Source organism: Notamacropus eugenii, chromosome 1 (genome assembly GCF_028372415.1).
Source record: "Notamacropus eugenii isolate mMacEug1 chromosome 1, mMacEug1.pri_v2, whole genome shotgun sequence".
In the NCBI taxonomy this organism is placed as follows: Eukaryota; Metazoa; Chordata; class Mammalia; order Diprotodontia; family Macropodidae; genus Notamacropus; species Notamacropus eugenii.
This window is the reverse complement of record NC_092872.1, coordinates 707,845,483-707,861,853: the sequence shown is the minus strand read 5'-3', so window position 1 is coordinate 707,861,853 and position 16,371 is coordinate 707,845,483. Positions and strand designations below refer to the sequence as shown.

The following is a 16,371-nucleotide window of genomic DNA, read 5'->3' as shown; positions in this document are numbered from 1 at the left end:
GGGGCTACAGCCAGGGCTCTATCTGTCCCTAGTTTTGCTCCTTCCTTTTCACTCCCCTCTATCCCTAGCTCCACATTAACTCTGTATGGGTTGTAATCCCCAAGAGGAGCTTAAGAAAGAAAGCAATGGAGTCAACAGATGAAAAATCCTAGCAGTCGCTGCTTCACTTGCTTCAGAGAACTTTGATGCCCTGCCTTGGATAAGACACACTAAGGAGCAGCTCTTCCAAATTTGTAGAAGAAAGAGGCAAATGACTTTATAAATTAAGCACTTACTTTTTTACTTTAGGGAACTATTAAATTTCAACCGAAAAAAATCATGAACATAATTCTACAGTATATCACTGGGATTCTGGGGGCTCTAGGCTCAGTCCCAGTCTTCATCCTCATCTTCATCCTCATCTCCATTCCCATCAGGGTTCTCTTCTGTCGGAGGGTCCTGGAACTGGATGTTGGCCAGTAGGTCTCGCATCGCTGCCATCAGCCTGTTCAAGCCCTGGTCGAGGTCCTCTTCTGCACCAACCGGGTCTATTTCATCTGGTGTATCTTCTCCCTGACAGAAAAAGAGGTGTGAAGCTGAAGAGAAAACTGCTGGATGAGAAAGGACTTCCTGGGCTGCCTGGGTGTGTTCTGCTCTGCCCCACAGGAGTGGGGCACAAAGTGCTATGAGGACAGGCTCAAAATGTTTCCATTATAGACATGCCATGTACTGGCACCAAGAGAGAAGAGAGTTTTCCTGAACAAAATGCCTGTCTCTCATTTCTAATCTCTAAGGAAGGCCACAGGTGGGAGGGATCAAAAAATAATCTCAAAAATCAAATACAATTAAAAAAAATCTAAGAAGTACTAGTCTCGTTCCCTCTAGATATCTGTAATGACCAACTATAATACTGGGTGAATTTAAAGTAAATCCAAAGCTTCAAAGACAACTTTCCCTATTAGCATTTACTAAACAGAAAGGTTCTCTGCTGCACTATTCTAATCAAACATTAGTGATTACTCATCCTGCTCATCGACAATCTTACATTGTAATCCAGTAACTTTAGGTTTCTGTGTATTTCTTCTGAATTAAGATGTAAGCCTCTTGAAGGAAGAATTATGGCTCAATCAACAATTGCATTCAATAAACACTTATTTGCTTTGTGGCTGCACTGTGGTCAAGATCCTACTCTAATTAGATGTCAGGGATACAAGAAGCTCACTTCTTTACCAACCATCACAGCACCAAATACAACGCTGCACCCACAGCAGCTATACAACTCGTTACCCTGATGGAGTCTGTGAGAAGAGCAGAGACTAAAGATGTGACAGAAATGGCCCCAGATGCACTTAACATACCTGAAAGGTAAAATTTGGCAACAATGATCGAAAGAAGAGAGATAATGTGCTTTCATTGGAGTAACGGTTTGCCCTGAAAGAGAAAACCACAAAACGTCAAAAGGTTATATATTTTTTCTTCTTCTTCTAAAAGGCCCTGTGCACCATGTGGCTTTCAGTATGTTAGCACAGCCTTGCAAATAATAATCTAAAAACTAATCCAACTCACCTGGGCAGGTCACCCTTTCTGCTCCTGTCCCCAGCAGGGAAAGGAAAGACAGTCACAAGCAATGGATGGCATCAGGAGCAGTGAAAGAAGCAGAAGCAGCAAAAGGAGCTTGGTGGGATGGGAGCTGGGGTAGAAAGCAACACAAAGGACCATGGGCCACAGAATGAATGTGAATTGGCTTGAGGGCACCAAGAGATTCATACATAGACAGTAAGAGCAAAGGCTTACATTCTAGGCTACATTAGTTTCATTCTGGTAGAGACTCATATACATCATTCCAAAGGACAAAAATAATTGTGACAGTAGGTAGAAACAGGATGCATACCAATGCTAAACATAAAAATTTTCTTAAGTATTTAAAAACAACAACTATCCAATTTATAACATTTGAAACTTACAAAACTGATAAAACAGGCAACAAATTAGTTTTACCAAGTCAGCAGATTCAATACTCTAGCAACAACAAGAACCTATTGGTATAGCCTAACCTTGCTGAAATTACATTAAATATCAAATACAAAAGGCCAGTGCCTCTCAAACTGCACTGTGCAAAAGGCTGTAAAGGCAGACGAACACAGAGTCAAGTTATATATTTTGCAGTCTATCAGTCCTAGGCTAATGCAGAGGGCCACTTGTGAGTCCAAAGCTGGCTTCTAACTGGTCTAGAATCAATCAATGAATGCACTCAATTACATATGATGCAATCATCTAACTGCTGGTCTTTCGCATCATAGTACATATAAAGTAACTGCTGTTTATGCTTTTTACCATAAAATATTTTTGTAACAACTTTTTGCTATGGATAATAAGTAGGTCACAGCATGGTCCCCACCACAAACTGAGCAGAAAGACAGTACAAAAGACATCATCCAAGAGATTTATGACTGGAATGGGAGTGATTAGTCAGTCATGTTAACGAGAGTGAGGGATGAGAGCCAGCAGGCTGAATAAGCACCCAGGCAAGACCTAGAGGAAAGCTTACATTCTGAAGGAGGTCCATGGAGGATTCACAAAAGAACATCAACAAGAGATACACAGGTTAAGAAAGCATAAAAGGGAAATGCTGGGCTGGTTCAATACTATGAAAATTGTTAGTTTAATTGACCATATAAATAACAAAACCAACAGAAATCATAATTATCTCAAGAGATGCAATAAAAGCTTCTGACAAGGAGTTTTCCTTAAAATGCTAAGTAGTATCTATCTAAAACATCAGCAAGCATTATCAGTAATGGGGATAAACTAGAAGCCTTTCCAATAAGATCAGGGGTGAAGCAAGGATGCTCATTATTACCGCTATTATTCAATATTGTACTAGAAATGTTAGCTTTAGCAGTAATGAGGTAACAAAATTATCACTCTTTGCAGATGATATGATGATATACTTAGAGAATCCTAGAGAATCAACTAAAAATTTACTTGAAATAATTAGCTTTAGCAAAGGTGCAGAATATAAAATAAATCCATATAAATCAAGAGTATTTCCATATATTCCCAACAAAGCTCAGGAATAAGAGAGAGAAAGAGAAATTCCTTTTAAAAATAACTGCAGACAATATAAAATATTTGGGAGTCTACCTCCCAAGACAAACTCAGAAACAATATGAACACAATTACAAAACACTTTCCACACAAATAAAGTCAGATCTAAACAATTAGAAAAACATACATTACTCAAGGGCTAGGCCAAGCTAATATAACAAAAATGAAAATTCTATCTAAATTGATTTATTCTGTGCCATACCACATTCCCAAAAAATTATTTTTAGAGCTAGAAAAAAGTAATTACAACATTCATCTGGAAGAACAAAAGGCCAAGAATATCAAGGGAATTAATGAAAATAAAAGGAAAAGAAGATGGCCGAGCCATATCAGATCTAAACCTATATTATAAAAGCAATCATAAAAACTATCTGGGCTGAGAAATAGAGTGGTGGATCAGTGGAACATAGTAGGTATATAAGACACAGTAGCAAATGTCTGTAATAATCTAATGTTTGATAAACCCAAAGACCAGCTTCTAGGATAGGAATTCACTATTTGACAAAAACTGCTGGGAAAACTGGAAAATAGTATGGCAGAAACTAGGCAAAGACCAATATCTCACACTGTATACCAACATAAGGTCAAAATAGGCACACAATTTAGACATAAAGGGTGATATTATAACCAAATTAGGAGAGCAAGCAATAGTTTATCTGTGAGATATAAGGAGAAGGTAGGAATTTAATACCAAACAAGAGATAGAGAACATTATTAAATGTAAAATGGATAATTTTGATTACACTAAATTAAAAAGGTTTTACATAAAACCAAAGGAACCAAGAATAGAAGAAAAACAGAAAGCTATGAAACAATTTTTATAGTCATTGTTTCTGATAAAGGCCTCATTTCTCAAATATATAGAGAACTGAGTCAAATTTATAAGAATACACGTCATTCCCCAATTGATACATGGTCAAGGATAGGAACAGGCAGTTTTCAGATGAAGAAATTTAAGATATCTATAGTCATATAAAAAAATGCTCTAAATCATAATTGGTGAAATGTAAATTAAAATAACTTTGAACCTCACACCTATGAGATTGGCTAATTTGACAGAAAAGGAAAGTAATAAATGCTGGAGAAGATGAGAGAAAATTGGGACACTAATGTGTTACTGGTGGAGTTGTGAACTGATCCAACCATTCTGGAGAGCAAAATGCCCAAATGATATTCAAACCATGCACACTCTTTGATCCAATAAGACCACTACAAGGTCTGTATCCCAAAGAGATGATAAAAAAGGTGAAAAGGATCTACACGTATAAAAAATATTTAAAGCAGCTCTTTTCGTGGTGGCAAAGAATTAGAAATTGAGGGAATGTCCATCAATTTGGGAATGGCTAAATAAGGTGAGGTATATGAATGTGATGGAATACTAATGTGCTGTAAGATATGATGAGCAAAAAGATTTCAGAAAAACCTGGCAAAACTTACATGAACTGATGCTGAGTAAAGTGAGCAAAGCCAGGAGAACACTGTACACTGTGTGATGATTATGAATGACTTAGCTCTTCTCAGCAACATAATGATTTAAGACAATTCCAAAAGACTCATGATGGAAAATGCTATCCATATCCAGAGAAAGTACTAAGGAATCTGAATGCTGATCAAAGCATATTATTTTTCACTTTTTAAAAAATGGCTTTCCTCTTTTATTCTGCTTCTTCTTTCACAACATGACTAATATGGAAATGTTTTCATGTATATATAACCCATACCAGATTGCTTGCCATATTCGGGGGGGGGGGGGGACGGTGGGGGGTGGAAGGGACGGATGGAGGAAAAATTTGGAACTCAAAATTTTATAAAAAATGAATGTTGAAAACTATCTTTACATGTAATTAGAAAAAATAAAATACTATTTAAAAAAAAAAAGAGAAAGTTTTGATTGGCACCTTCAAAGGGAGAAGCCACAATGCTGAGACCACTGACCTTGGGTAAAAAGGGAATGATTATAGATACAAGCATTAATAACAAAGAATTTGATGATGAAACCAATATCCATAAACCCAATGCTAATACTAAATCCCAATTACAGAAGAATCATCAAACAATACACATTTATTAAGCACCTATATGTGCTATTTGTTGTTCAGTAGTGTCCAGGATCCCATTTAGGGTTTTCTTGGCAAAGATACTGGAGTGATCTGTCATTTCCTTCTCCAGCTCATTTTACAGATGAGGAAACTGAGGCAAAAAAGGTTAAAGTGACTTGCCCAGGGTCACACAGCTAGTAAGTGCCTGAGGCCAGATTTGAACTCAGGAAGATGAGTCTTCTTGACTCCAGGGCCAGCACTCTATTCATTGCACTAAGTACGAGGGATACAAAAATAAAACTAAAAGACAATCCTTGCTCATGAGGAGCTCATTGTCTGGTAAGGGAGACAACATGAAAATAACTATGGACAAATAAGCTAGAGACAGTATAAGCTGGAGATAATCAAAGGGTTCAAGAAGGACTTTCTGTAGGTGGTGGGATTCTGATGAGGAAAGAGAGCATTCCAGGCATGGGGAACAGTCAGAGAAGCCAAGAGATGGAGTATCTTATTTGAGGAAGAGTAAGGAGGCCAGTACCACTGAATGGCAGAGGATGTGTAAGTTATAAGTGCAAGATATAAGAAAACTGGAAAAGTGTACTGGGGGTTGGGAGGGAGGAGACTATGAAGGACTTTAAAGACCAAGTATTTTATATTTGATCCTGGAGGTGATAAGGATTTCTTTTTGGGTGAGAGGGAGAGGAGGTGCAGGGGGAGTTGTTGACACGATCAGACTTGTGCTTTAGGAAAATTACTTTAGTGGCTGAATGGAAGATGGATTGGAGTGAGGAGAGACATAAGACAGGCAGACCCACCAGTAGCCATTGCAATAATCCAGGTAGGAGATGATGGCAGTGGGTGTCAGGCAGGTGACAATATCAGAGTAGAGAAGAGAGCATATTCAAGAAATGTTGCAAAGTGAAACTGACAGTCCTTGGCAACAGATGGGATATGAGGGATTAATGAAAGAGCTGAGAAGGACACCGAGGTTTCAAGTCTAGGTGACTGGGAGGACGGTGGCACCCTCAATAGGAATAAGGAAGTTAGGACAGAGGGGAGGGTTTCAGACGCTTGATATCATCCATTTGGGTTTGCTTGGGAGCTTTTGATTTATCTTGTTTGTTACATTACTAAATTCCAGAGTTCTAGCAAAATTACAAAGGCATTTACTGATAAATACAGTATTGTGAATATTACAACAAACTTTCTTAGCTTTTAAGGGAAAAATATGGTTAACTGAAATAAATCTAAAATTTTTCTGACTTATGCAAGTAAAAGGGAAAAACAAATTGCTGTGAATCACCACATACAGTAAACCTTTAATGTTGTTCCCAATTAGAAAACACTTAATGAATTGCAAACCATCATATCCTTCTCATTAAATAATGTATTTCTGTTAGATTCAGAACAAAAGCTATCTGAAAATTATTTTTAAACAGTCTTTTCTAATTTGATGCCATTAAGCAGTAGGCATTAAAAAAAAGCAACACACACTTGCAAAGAAGTTTTGTTTAAGGAGAAAAGTTCCACTGCTATAAAAAACTGTGAGAACTGCTGGCCTAGACAATGAGGGGATCATTATTGTAGGAGGTGAACATGTGCAGCCAGAGGGTGGGAGCAAGCACAAAGGCCCCCACCCTCCCCACACCACCCACTCCCAGTTAAGAAAAGGTGCTGCAGACATACCCTTCCTGCACTAACAGCCAGCAGCCACATGGACCTCACCTTATCTTCCTCCTTGCTAACAGCATGTAAAATAAAGCACTTTCAATTTCTGTTGACAGATATGAAGGGAGGAAAAAGGAATCTCCCCCTCCCCGCCATGGAAACCTAGGTACAGTTTTATAGTAATTGTCAAAGAACAACCAGATTCTCTATTCAGAAATTTGTTTCTCAGTTGTTACAGAAATGTACCTACTGCATTAAGGGATACCTGTACTTGAGTTTCTCCTGATAGATGAAAAGTCCATATAAGTAACATACAATAAGAACCACAGGAGTGAGCCTCAAGAAATAGGCATTTGCAATGGTAGTAGGTTAAAACTGGAAGAATACTGCTGGCCCAGCAACTCAAAAAGTTGTTCATAAACACATTGGGAATGCAGTCCAGAAAGAGGCATTCCCGTTAGTAAGGGTACCTGTTGCTTTCTGCCTAACTGGTTACCCTTTCTTGTTTCCCTGTCATCTTAAAGCCTATGAAGTGCTTTTGCCAACGTGGAGAAGAATAAAAGCAGCAGAGTGAGAGCAGTGTGAGCAAGAAGGCAAAGGAAAAGGGTGGAAAGGGTACCTTCGTGGTCTGGTGTAGGAAGTGATGGAATCCAAGGGAGGCAGAGGGTCAAACCCCATCACAGGCTGGGATGTCACTTCCTTCAGAAAGGGATACAAAAATGAGATACCCAGGAAGGCTCTGTTAGTCCACCTCAATTGGGCTCCACAATAGAACATTTTCAATAGGATATCAAATTCAGAGTTAAAGCCAACCACTAACTGTTGGGTCCCCTGAAAATCAGGCAGCTTCAGCCTCAGCTCCCTGCAGCATGTCTGCCACTCTACGGGTGGGAGGGCTCCTGCTATTAGAACAGAAGATGACAGGGCCAAAGACTGGTGTTGCAGCCTTGCCTTTGACTCCACTGATCTAACTCGCCTTTCCTCCTTTTTCTCTCAGAATAAGTTCTGGATGCACAGACTGCCAAGGTGGGGTGTGGTCTTGTGCACTTGGCATCATTACAGTAACAATCATCATGGTTCATTTTCAAGACCCTTTAAGAACAATGGCCTTGCTGGAAGGTGCTGTCGTCACCCCAATTCACAGATGAGCTCTAGAGCAGCTAAGGGACTGATAAAACATCCTGTCGGTGCCAGCAGCACGGTTTTCAGCCCAGCCCTCCTCATTCCAAGTCTAGCACTCTTCACTACACCACACAGCCCGTCCTACACTGAGTCAGTCTTACAGGCATGTGAGCTGTCTGCTGTAATGCGGCAAGTACTGCTGGTCACTCCCCAATCCCAAGAGAAGGAAGAGGCAGAATCCTTTGAGGACTTCATATAGCTACAAAGTCTTTACTTCTGTCAAATCAGTGACTAATAAAATGCTGAGTGGAGTGGAGGATGCATTTAGGGAGAGGGAGAAGTGGGCTCAATTGTGCATGTGACATTGTGTGCACATACAATGCCTTCTTTTTCAGAAGTTCAGTCTCCTTACCAGAGGAAGGGCTGCGGTGGCCTCCTTCATCTCAGAAAGAATCACATGGCGATAGATATTTCTGGGGGCACTCTGGTACCGGACCTTTCGCCTAAGAAGGGAGGGAAAGAGGAACAAAATAAAGATCAGCAAATGAAATAATACATTCTGCAACACTCTAGCAAGCTGAGCTCTGGAGAAGACAACGTTCTGCTCACTGGCATAAGCTTCAGATCCAAATAGGCATCAAAACTATCCTGTGACAGCAGCTTTATCTTTTTCTAAGCATATAATTAATCATCAAAATGAAATGAGCACTTAAGTACCTATAAATATGCTTGTCCTTTAGCCAGTGACATAAAAAAAATCACAATTTCAAGTTCCACAGAGGTCTTACTGGAGGGGAGGTGTGTACTTTATAGATATATCTGCTTCTGGGAAGCAGTTAAGTACATTTTCCTGGCAGTGGTGATGCTTGCTCTGATACTAGCAGGTACTGTCCCTGAAAACACACAGAGCAACATCTGGGACATAATCTGCACAACAGTGCAAATCCTAATATTGCAATTATCCTATCACACACAATACACATTCATAATGGATTACTATGTCACCACTTCTAATGTAGAGTCAATGACAAAAGCCAAACATCTGTCTAATGATTCAAAACTAGCAATGGGTCCTTCTTCCAATTTGTAATGATGATCTAAGAAAGATCCAGCAAGGAAATCTCCATCGTCACTCCCAACCCCCCAGACCTCAAAAAGCATTTTGTTTAGTATCGATTGAATGCCCTTATCATGCAATATTATGAATTTTAGTTACTTTGTCTCACACACACACATACCCACCCACACCCATCCACACACACACACCCCCCTGTCCACAAGGACAGGTATAGTATCCATCAATTTCATGCAGTCTTCACCTGGCACAGAAAACAAAGCTGTGGGAATTCATAAACGAAGGTAGAAAGAAAAAGATCCCTGGTGCTTATCTTATCACTTATCACAAGTTCTGAGGGACCAGAGATAAGTTTAAATGTCCATTTCAATAGGTCCCACATTAACAGATGAACTTTTCTACAAAAGTTTCCATTCTCCACAGCAATAAATGAGCCACCAGATGCTTTGATTGTCAACAGGAGCAGCAACAGCTGGGCACAGAAATACTGACCTTTTTTCAGCTTCCTCCACTATGGGTTCACCAGCATCTACTGTCTGCAGCACTTCTCTGACGTTTGTTTCTAGCCAAGCCATGATGGTAGAATCCTTCCAGAGAGAGTATGTCCTCCCAATGTATAGGGCAACCAGCTGGGTCAAGGCAGGAGGTTGGCTATAGTAAAGAGACCATCCTGTAAATTAATCCATTATGGAGTCAGAGCCTGGAAAATGCCCTCTAGTCTTTAATCACACCCAAAGGCTTAAGCCTTGATATTAGTAAAAAGGTGCTGTTCAGTGTGAGCTACAATGTCCCTGACTAGTCTCAGGCAGCAGTGTCCCCAAGAGCTCACACAACAAAACAGGTTTTCACTAAGCTCCCTAATACGTTAGAATTAATATGTGAGTAACTGGAAACAAATGGCTCTCGTTCTTCTTAATCAAAGTGAAGAAAAGTACAATAAGTATTTTGTTTTCCCATTTATTTGTAGGAGGAATAAATACATTAGAAATCACTCATTGTCTAAAGACTAAAGACTCCTTTGTAAGTTTAGATTTATTTTAAGAACATACTAACAGCATTTTGTTGGCATCATCACAGAAGGAAATGCAGCTAAGGACAAGAACTTGGCTTTATCCCAGATACCAGACACCTCAATTCTGTTCCTGCCACCCCTGAATCTCACCCTGTAACATCAGCTCTGCCCCCACCACCATGGCGTGAGGAAAAGTGAAGGCCTGGCTAATTTAAGTGATTTCTAAATTTGGTTTATGAGCCACATACTGAATTGAGTCTGCCAAACTGCTTGAGATCTTTGGCTTAGCTGAGTGCGGAACCCTGTTTCCAGTTTGGATGCTGCCTGACCCAGAGCTCCTGAGATTTTCCTTTTCTTATTCAAAACCGCAACACAGCAAGATCCACACCACTTATTCAAAATGAAAGAAGCAGCTGTGCAAATGCAAAGTGATATGGCTGGTATCTTTAAAATTAAGTTCATTTCCAAGTTTTCTGAATGGTAAAGTGATAGACACATCTCTCTTGGCAGCCAGTGAAGATCAGAGCTGTTGTCTAAACACACCTTCTGACAGGTGCCACCACATGAGCTCCTAGCACATCATCGGCTGCCATGAGGAAGAGAGAACATATAAGAAAAACATTTGCCCTTCTGCCTCAGGTTGTCACAAGCATGCAATGAATTTCATTTTCTTTTACCTTATCTGAGTACTGAGTCCAAAGAAAGGATGAGCTAAAACCGCGGAGTCTGGGCGCACACTGCAGCGATCCAGCAGGGGCATGAGAACTGCAAGGGAAAAGCAGAACTGCTGAGCCTGTTGTCACCACCCATCCCTCAAGGTTGAACACACAAGATCACCAGCAGCAGCAGTGGAGTGGTGGCAGCAGCCAATCCCTTGGATCTCCATCTAACCAAAGTTAAACATCCTCAAGTGGCCAACAGCACAGAGAAGAGCAGAGAGATATGTGGCCAGTGTGTAAGATAAAGACCTAGACCTTCCTTCCTTCCTCATATGGAAGGAACAGCCTATACCCACTTCAACGTCTGTCTAGTTTTCTGCAAGGGGAGAAGGTTGTGGGGATACCCCAAACCCCAAAGATTTCCCTACATTCTCTTAAGGATGTTCCTTTACACACCTCTGACTAGGTGTCACATGATGCTCTAAGAATGTGCAATCAATTGTCTTCATTACAAGATCTTATGCTTAGTTTACAGTTGCATGCAACATGGACCACAGGGAAAGATGTGCCTGAGAAGCTATGGGACAGTTTGACTTTTTCTAGAACTAGACAAAGGAGTGTGGTGGCACTGAGCTCCCCACTGCCTCTGGCTAACTTGTATCACATGAGATGGTGCTAGTTCTCTGAACCTCTACTCCATGGAAACTTCATCTATTGGCTTGTCATCATGGGGATTCACTGAGCCTTGCTCTGTCCTAAAGACATGCTTTCCCAGCTGATTAAATGTAGGGCTTCTTAAGTTGGCCACATATTTGGTCTGTAATGTGTAAATAACCAGTGCCAGAAGGAGAAAACACAATTTTCAAATGTCTTCCCAGTAATACTGTAAGGCATTTCCAGTTATACAACTACTTAAGTAAAATAAAAAATATGGCAAATACTGGATAGAACAGCTCAGACCAGAAGTTACCATAACTCTGGCTCCCTCTGTTTGAAAACAGAGCCGGATCCTTCCATGAAACACAGACTAATTAGTGGTCTTATTTTTGGGCCTTCTGCTGATGATGCAAGAAGGAAATAAGCATTTAAGCTCTTTCTACGTGCCAGCCCCTACACTAAGTGCTTTAAAAAAAAAACAAAAAAAAACTCTCGCTGACCCTCACAACAGCCCTGAAAGTGCTATTATTATTCTTGTGTTTGCAGATGAGAAAATTAAGGGAAAGAGAGGTTAAATGACTTGCCCAATGTCACCTAGCTAGCTAGTAAATATCTGAGGCTGGATTTAAACTCAGGTCTTCCTGAGCCCAGGCCCAGCACACTGTGCCACCTAGCTGCCTCTTACCCTTATCTGGCATGGATATGACTGTAGTCAAAAGGAATTTTGAAGAATCCAAGAAAACTGCTAGAACAGAAAACAGTTGATGAATCTCTTAGAGAAGGCCAAATTCACATCCTCTTAACCACAAAAGAGAGTAAGACTTATGGTTGAATCACTGAAATTAAGCTGATTCCAAGGCACAAAACCCAGCATTTGATTAGAGGTTACCTTTTGCCTGTGCACTTGAAATGTATGCAAAACATCCTACAGGGAACATCTAGAACTAATTTTTTTTAAAAAGGTGAGAGAAGAAATACTAGGAGTCACTAAGTGACCACCTGCAAGTAGCCAGGTATGTGAGGGCAAGGGAAGGGGGGGTAGGTAGACAGGTGAATACACAGATAGGTGCTTGCTGGCCAGACTCAGGTAGAGGAGCATCCCTCTCAAGGGGCCCCTGCCACCCTTGCTATTTTCGCTTTGTCTTGAATAGAGGGAGATGATTTCCATCCCAGTTGCTGGGGCCTGTCTTCCTCTGAGCTTTCACTAACTAAGCTTTCAGGCTTCTCTCCTTTTACCCTACTGCAGCATCCTTGTGGCAGCCACCTCCTTTCCTCAGCTGCCAACCCCAATAACAGTTCCACTCTTACAAATACCTAACAGGTCAACAGGTCTCTCTTGCCTCATTTCCAAAAACATATGCAGAAACGAGTCAAATTCACAAAAATAAGAGCCATTAATTCCTCAACTGATAAATAGTCAAAAGATATGAATCTTTATCCAAACTATCAATAGTCACATGAAAAAATGCTCTAAATCACTAATTAGAGAAATGTTAATTAAAACAGTTCTGAGGTACCACCTCACATTCATCAGACTAAGCTGACAAAAAAAGGGAAAATAACAAATACTGGTGCGAATATGGAAATATAGGAACACTTATGCACAGCTGGTCAAGTTATGAACTGGTCCAACCATTTTGGAGAACAATTTTAACTATGTCCTTCAAAGGGCTATGAAACTGTATACTCTTCGATCCAGCAATACCACTACCAAGTCAATACCTCAAAAACATCAAAGAAAAGGGGAAAAAGGGAAAAGGTCTTATTTGTACAAGAATATTTGTAGCAGCTATTTTTGTGGGGCAAAGAACTGGAAACTGAGGGGATGCTCATCAACTCAGGAATGGCCGAACAAGCAATGGTATATGAATTATGACAGCCATGGCTGGAGGGGCTGAGGAAATACAGACCTATTTATATACTGTTGGTAAAACAGTACATAACTGGCACAGCTATTCTGGAAAGCAATTTGGAACTATACGCAAAAAATCACTAACTGCACATACCCTTTGACCCAGCAAAACTCCTACTAGAATTATACTCCGATGAAATCACAGACAGAGGAAAATATCTTATATTTATAGTAGCTATTTTTGTGATGGCAAAGAATTAAAAACTATGAGGATGCTTGTCAACTGGGGAATGGCTGGACATATCATGGCAGATGAATGTAATGGAATATTACCATGAAGTAAGAAATGATAAATGGGGACAGAACTGATACATAATGAAGTGAGTAAAATCAGAACAATTTATACTCTAACAACATTATAAAAATGAACAGTGTTTAAAGACAAAGATTCTGGCGAATGCAATGATCAACCATGATTCTGGAAGACTGATGATGAAGAATGCCATCTACTTCCTGACAGAGTGGAGATGAATGACACATGCAGGATGGGACACATTTTTGGACATGGCCAGTTTGGGAATTGGTTTTGCTTGACCATGCATATTTGTTACAAGGGTTTTGTTTTTCTTTTTTTCCAATGGGAAGGACAGGGAGGTGTGAAGGAGGGGAAAAATGTTTGACTGAAAAAAAATTAATTGAAGAGGATCTCATACTCTATTAAAGACAAGCTGCACTGCTGAGGACTATGATCATGCTTAGAAAACCAAGCCACTTTCATTTTAAATAATGACATGACTCAAAAGAATAAAAAACTCTGCACATGCTTCTTTCCTATGATTTCAGAGCTCAGGAGGTACTAGCTTAATGTTGCACCCAATAAGCCAGGGGAGTGGTTTGCCTCTAAGGCATTAAGCAGATATGTTTGTTTTTTGCACAGGAACTCTACTTGGGGTTTCCTGACTAGCAAGCTGAGCTTCCAGTGTGGCTCTCTGCTGCCTACCAAAGAGCTACCAGACTTACCGCCAGGGAACATGATGAGTGCCTGCTGGATTAGGCGAGATGCATTCTCCCTTGCAGAACTCAGTTCAACCTCTGGGAGATCATCTTGCTGACTGAGAAGAAAATATGCCAGTGGAACAGAGAAAGCAAAATTTGGGAGCTGGGACAAGTTTCGATGACTCTATAAATGATAAAGAAATGAGATTTTTGACTTGAAGGAGGTGAAGATAAATACTTGCTAAGCCAATAGTATGTTATGCTATTGTGGATCAGCCTCTCCAGCAGACATAGGTAAGGAATCCCCATTGGCTAACAAAAACACTTTGCCAGTCCACTTTTATGATGAAAATGTTTGCCACTTAGGCCAAAGCCTCTAACTGGGATAAGGGGTCAAATTCAACAAGGTAAAATTTAACAGATAAAATATCCTGCAACTAGGTACGGAAAAAATGATTTATACAAATACAGGAGAGGGGAGACATGGCCAGACTGCAGTTCACATAGAAAGTTCTTAGACTAAAATGCAAGCACTCTCCAAGTCATTGGCATGCTATGGATGCTAAAAATGTCAATGCAAACTTAGGCTGCATTAAAAAATATCTAGTATTCAGAATGAGAGAGGTCATAACTCCCATGACTCGGTTCTGAGACACAAATGCACTATTAAACTGTCCAGCTCTCAGCAACACATTTTAGGAAAAGCACTGTTAAGCAGCAATGCATTCAGAGAAAGATGACTAGGATGTGAGAGAATTTCCAACTAGCCAACTAAATTCTGGTTGGAAGAACTGGGACTATTAAAGTTTGGGAAAAAAACTAAGGAAAGATATGATCACTGTCCTCAAACATTTGAGAAGTTGTTTACAAGGATCAGGTTCGTTCTGTCTGGCCCTAGAAGTAACTATAGGGAGGCATATTTTCATTCAATATATAAAAAACTTTCCTACCAATAAAAGCTATTAACAAAAAGGTATGAGCTGCTTTAAGAGGTAATCAAGTTCCCATCACTGGAGATGATATGGATAACCTTTCAAAATGGGCTGTTATAATTAATGCTTCAGGGAGATGAACTAAATGCATCTAAAGTTCCTTCTAACTTCAAAATCAGCTACGATTCTCATGCTCCACTCCCCAGAACTAAAGGCACTAGAAACATCTGCAAAGCCTAATAATACTAGGGAGCCTAGAGAAATCTGGAGGAGTGTGAGGAGATGGAGAAGACTGGTTAAAAGGCATGGAGAAGCACTCTGCAGGCTTAACAACTACAATGACAAAAACTAACAGCACATTATTTTCCAAAAAGTACCCTATAAGTATGATTATCACCTTCATTTTACAGAACAGGAAACTGAGGCTCAGAGATGGGAAGTGATTTGTTCATGATGGGATGTGAACTCAGGCTCCTCCTGATTCCAGACCCAGCCCTCCAGCTATCACATAATGCTGCCTCATCTACTGCCTAAATTGAGAATCTAGGTCAGTTCTTGACAATTCAGCTGCTCAGGAAAAGAAAAGAGAATTTTAAGGAGGGAAGAAGAGAGGAAGATAGAAGGAAGAAAAGAGAAGAGAAAGACAAATCCCTTAGATAGGAGGATGTGATCACATCTTTTCACTTGAGGAAGACATACTTAGCAAAACCATAACCAATATGTTGTCTAACAGACTTAAAAAGATTCTGAAGGACTAAAAGAATGGACTGAATTTAACAAGACAAAACTTAGAGTGAAAATATGAAGTTCTGAGTTTGAAGGATCAATTCTATTTAGCACAGGATGGGACAGCAGTTCCTGTGAAAAAGAATTAATGTGCCCTTTGCACTGTGGAATGTTTATGTTTGTTGGTAAGTTTTTAAAAAGGGAATTTAAATTGTTTTAGAAATAATTAATACATTTTAATCAATGGTCATCAAAAATGAGGGTATGAAAAGGATTAATGTGATCTTAGGTTTTATTTTAATAAGTGGAGTCCAGAACAAGGGAGAGATTATCTTCACTATACTGTGCTTAAGTCAGAAATCACTCAAAGCACTGCAGTTCTTCCCAGGCTCCACACTTTCAGGAGTACTGACAAAATGAAGTATGCCTGGGCAGGTAATCAGGATGGTAAAGGAATTGGAAAGCATGTCTTATGAAGGGTACTTAAAGGCACTGGAGATGATTAATCAGAGAAGCAAAGTTTAAGAGAGATATGATACCAGTCTT

General features: G+C 39.9%; 1 protein-coding gene across 1 annotated transcript in view; it reads right to left on the bottom strand.

Annotated features, from left to right (window-relative positions):
* Positions 1–263: 263 nt before the first annotated feature.
* TCF25 (TCF25 ribosome quality control complex subunit) overlaps positions 264–16,371 on the bottom strand; it is a 38,923-nt gene continuing 22,815 nt past the window's right edge. The window contains exons 12-18 of the mRNA XM_072636389.1: positions 14,192–14,351; positions 10,681–10,768; positions 9,484–9,642; positions 8,329–8,419; positions 7,414–7,493; positions 1,338–1,410; positions 264–552 (exon numbers count right to left, since the gene is read on the bottom strand). Of these exons, the coding sequence (XP_072492490.1) occupies positions 367–552; positions 1,338–1,410; positions 7,414–7,493; positions 8,329–8,419; positions 9,484–9,642; positions 10,681–10,768; positions 14,192–14,351 (837 nt within the window). The 3' untranslated portion in view covers positions 264–366. The remainder of the gene's footprint in view (positions 553–1,337; positions 1,411–7,413; positions 7,494–8,328; positions 8,420–9,483; positions 9,643–10,680; positions 10,769–14,191; positions 14,352–16,371) is intronic.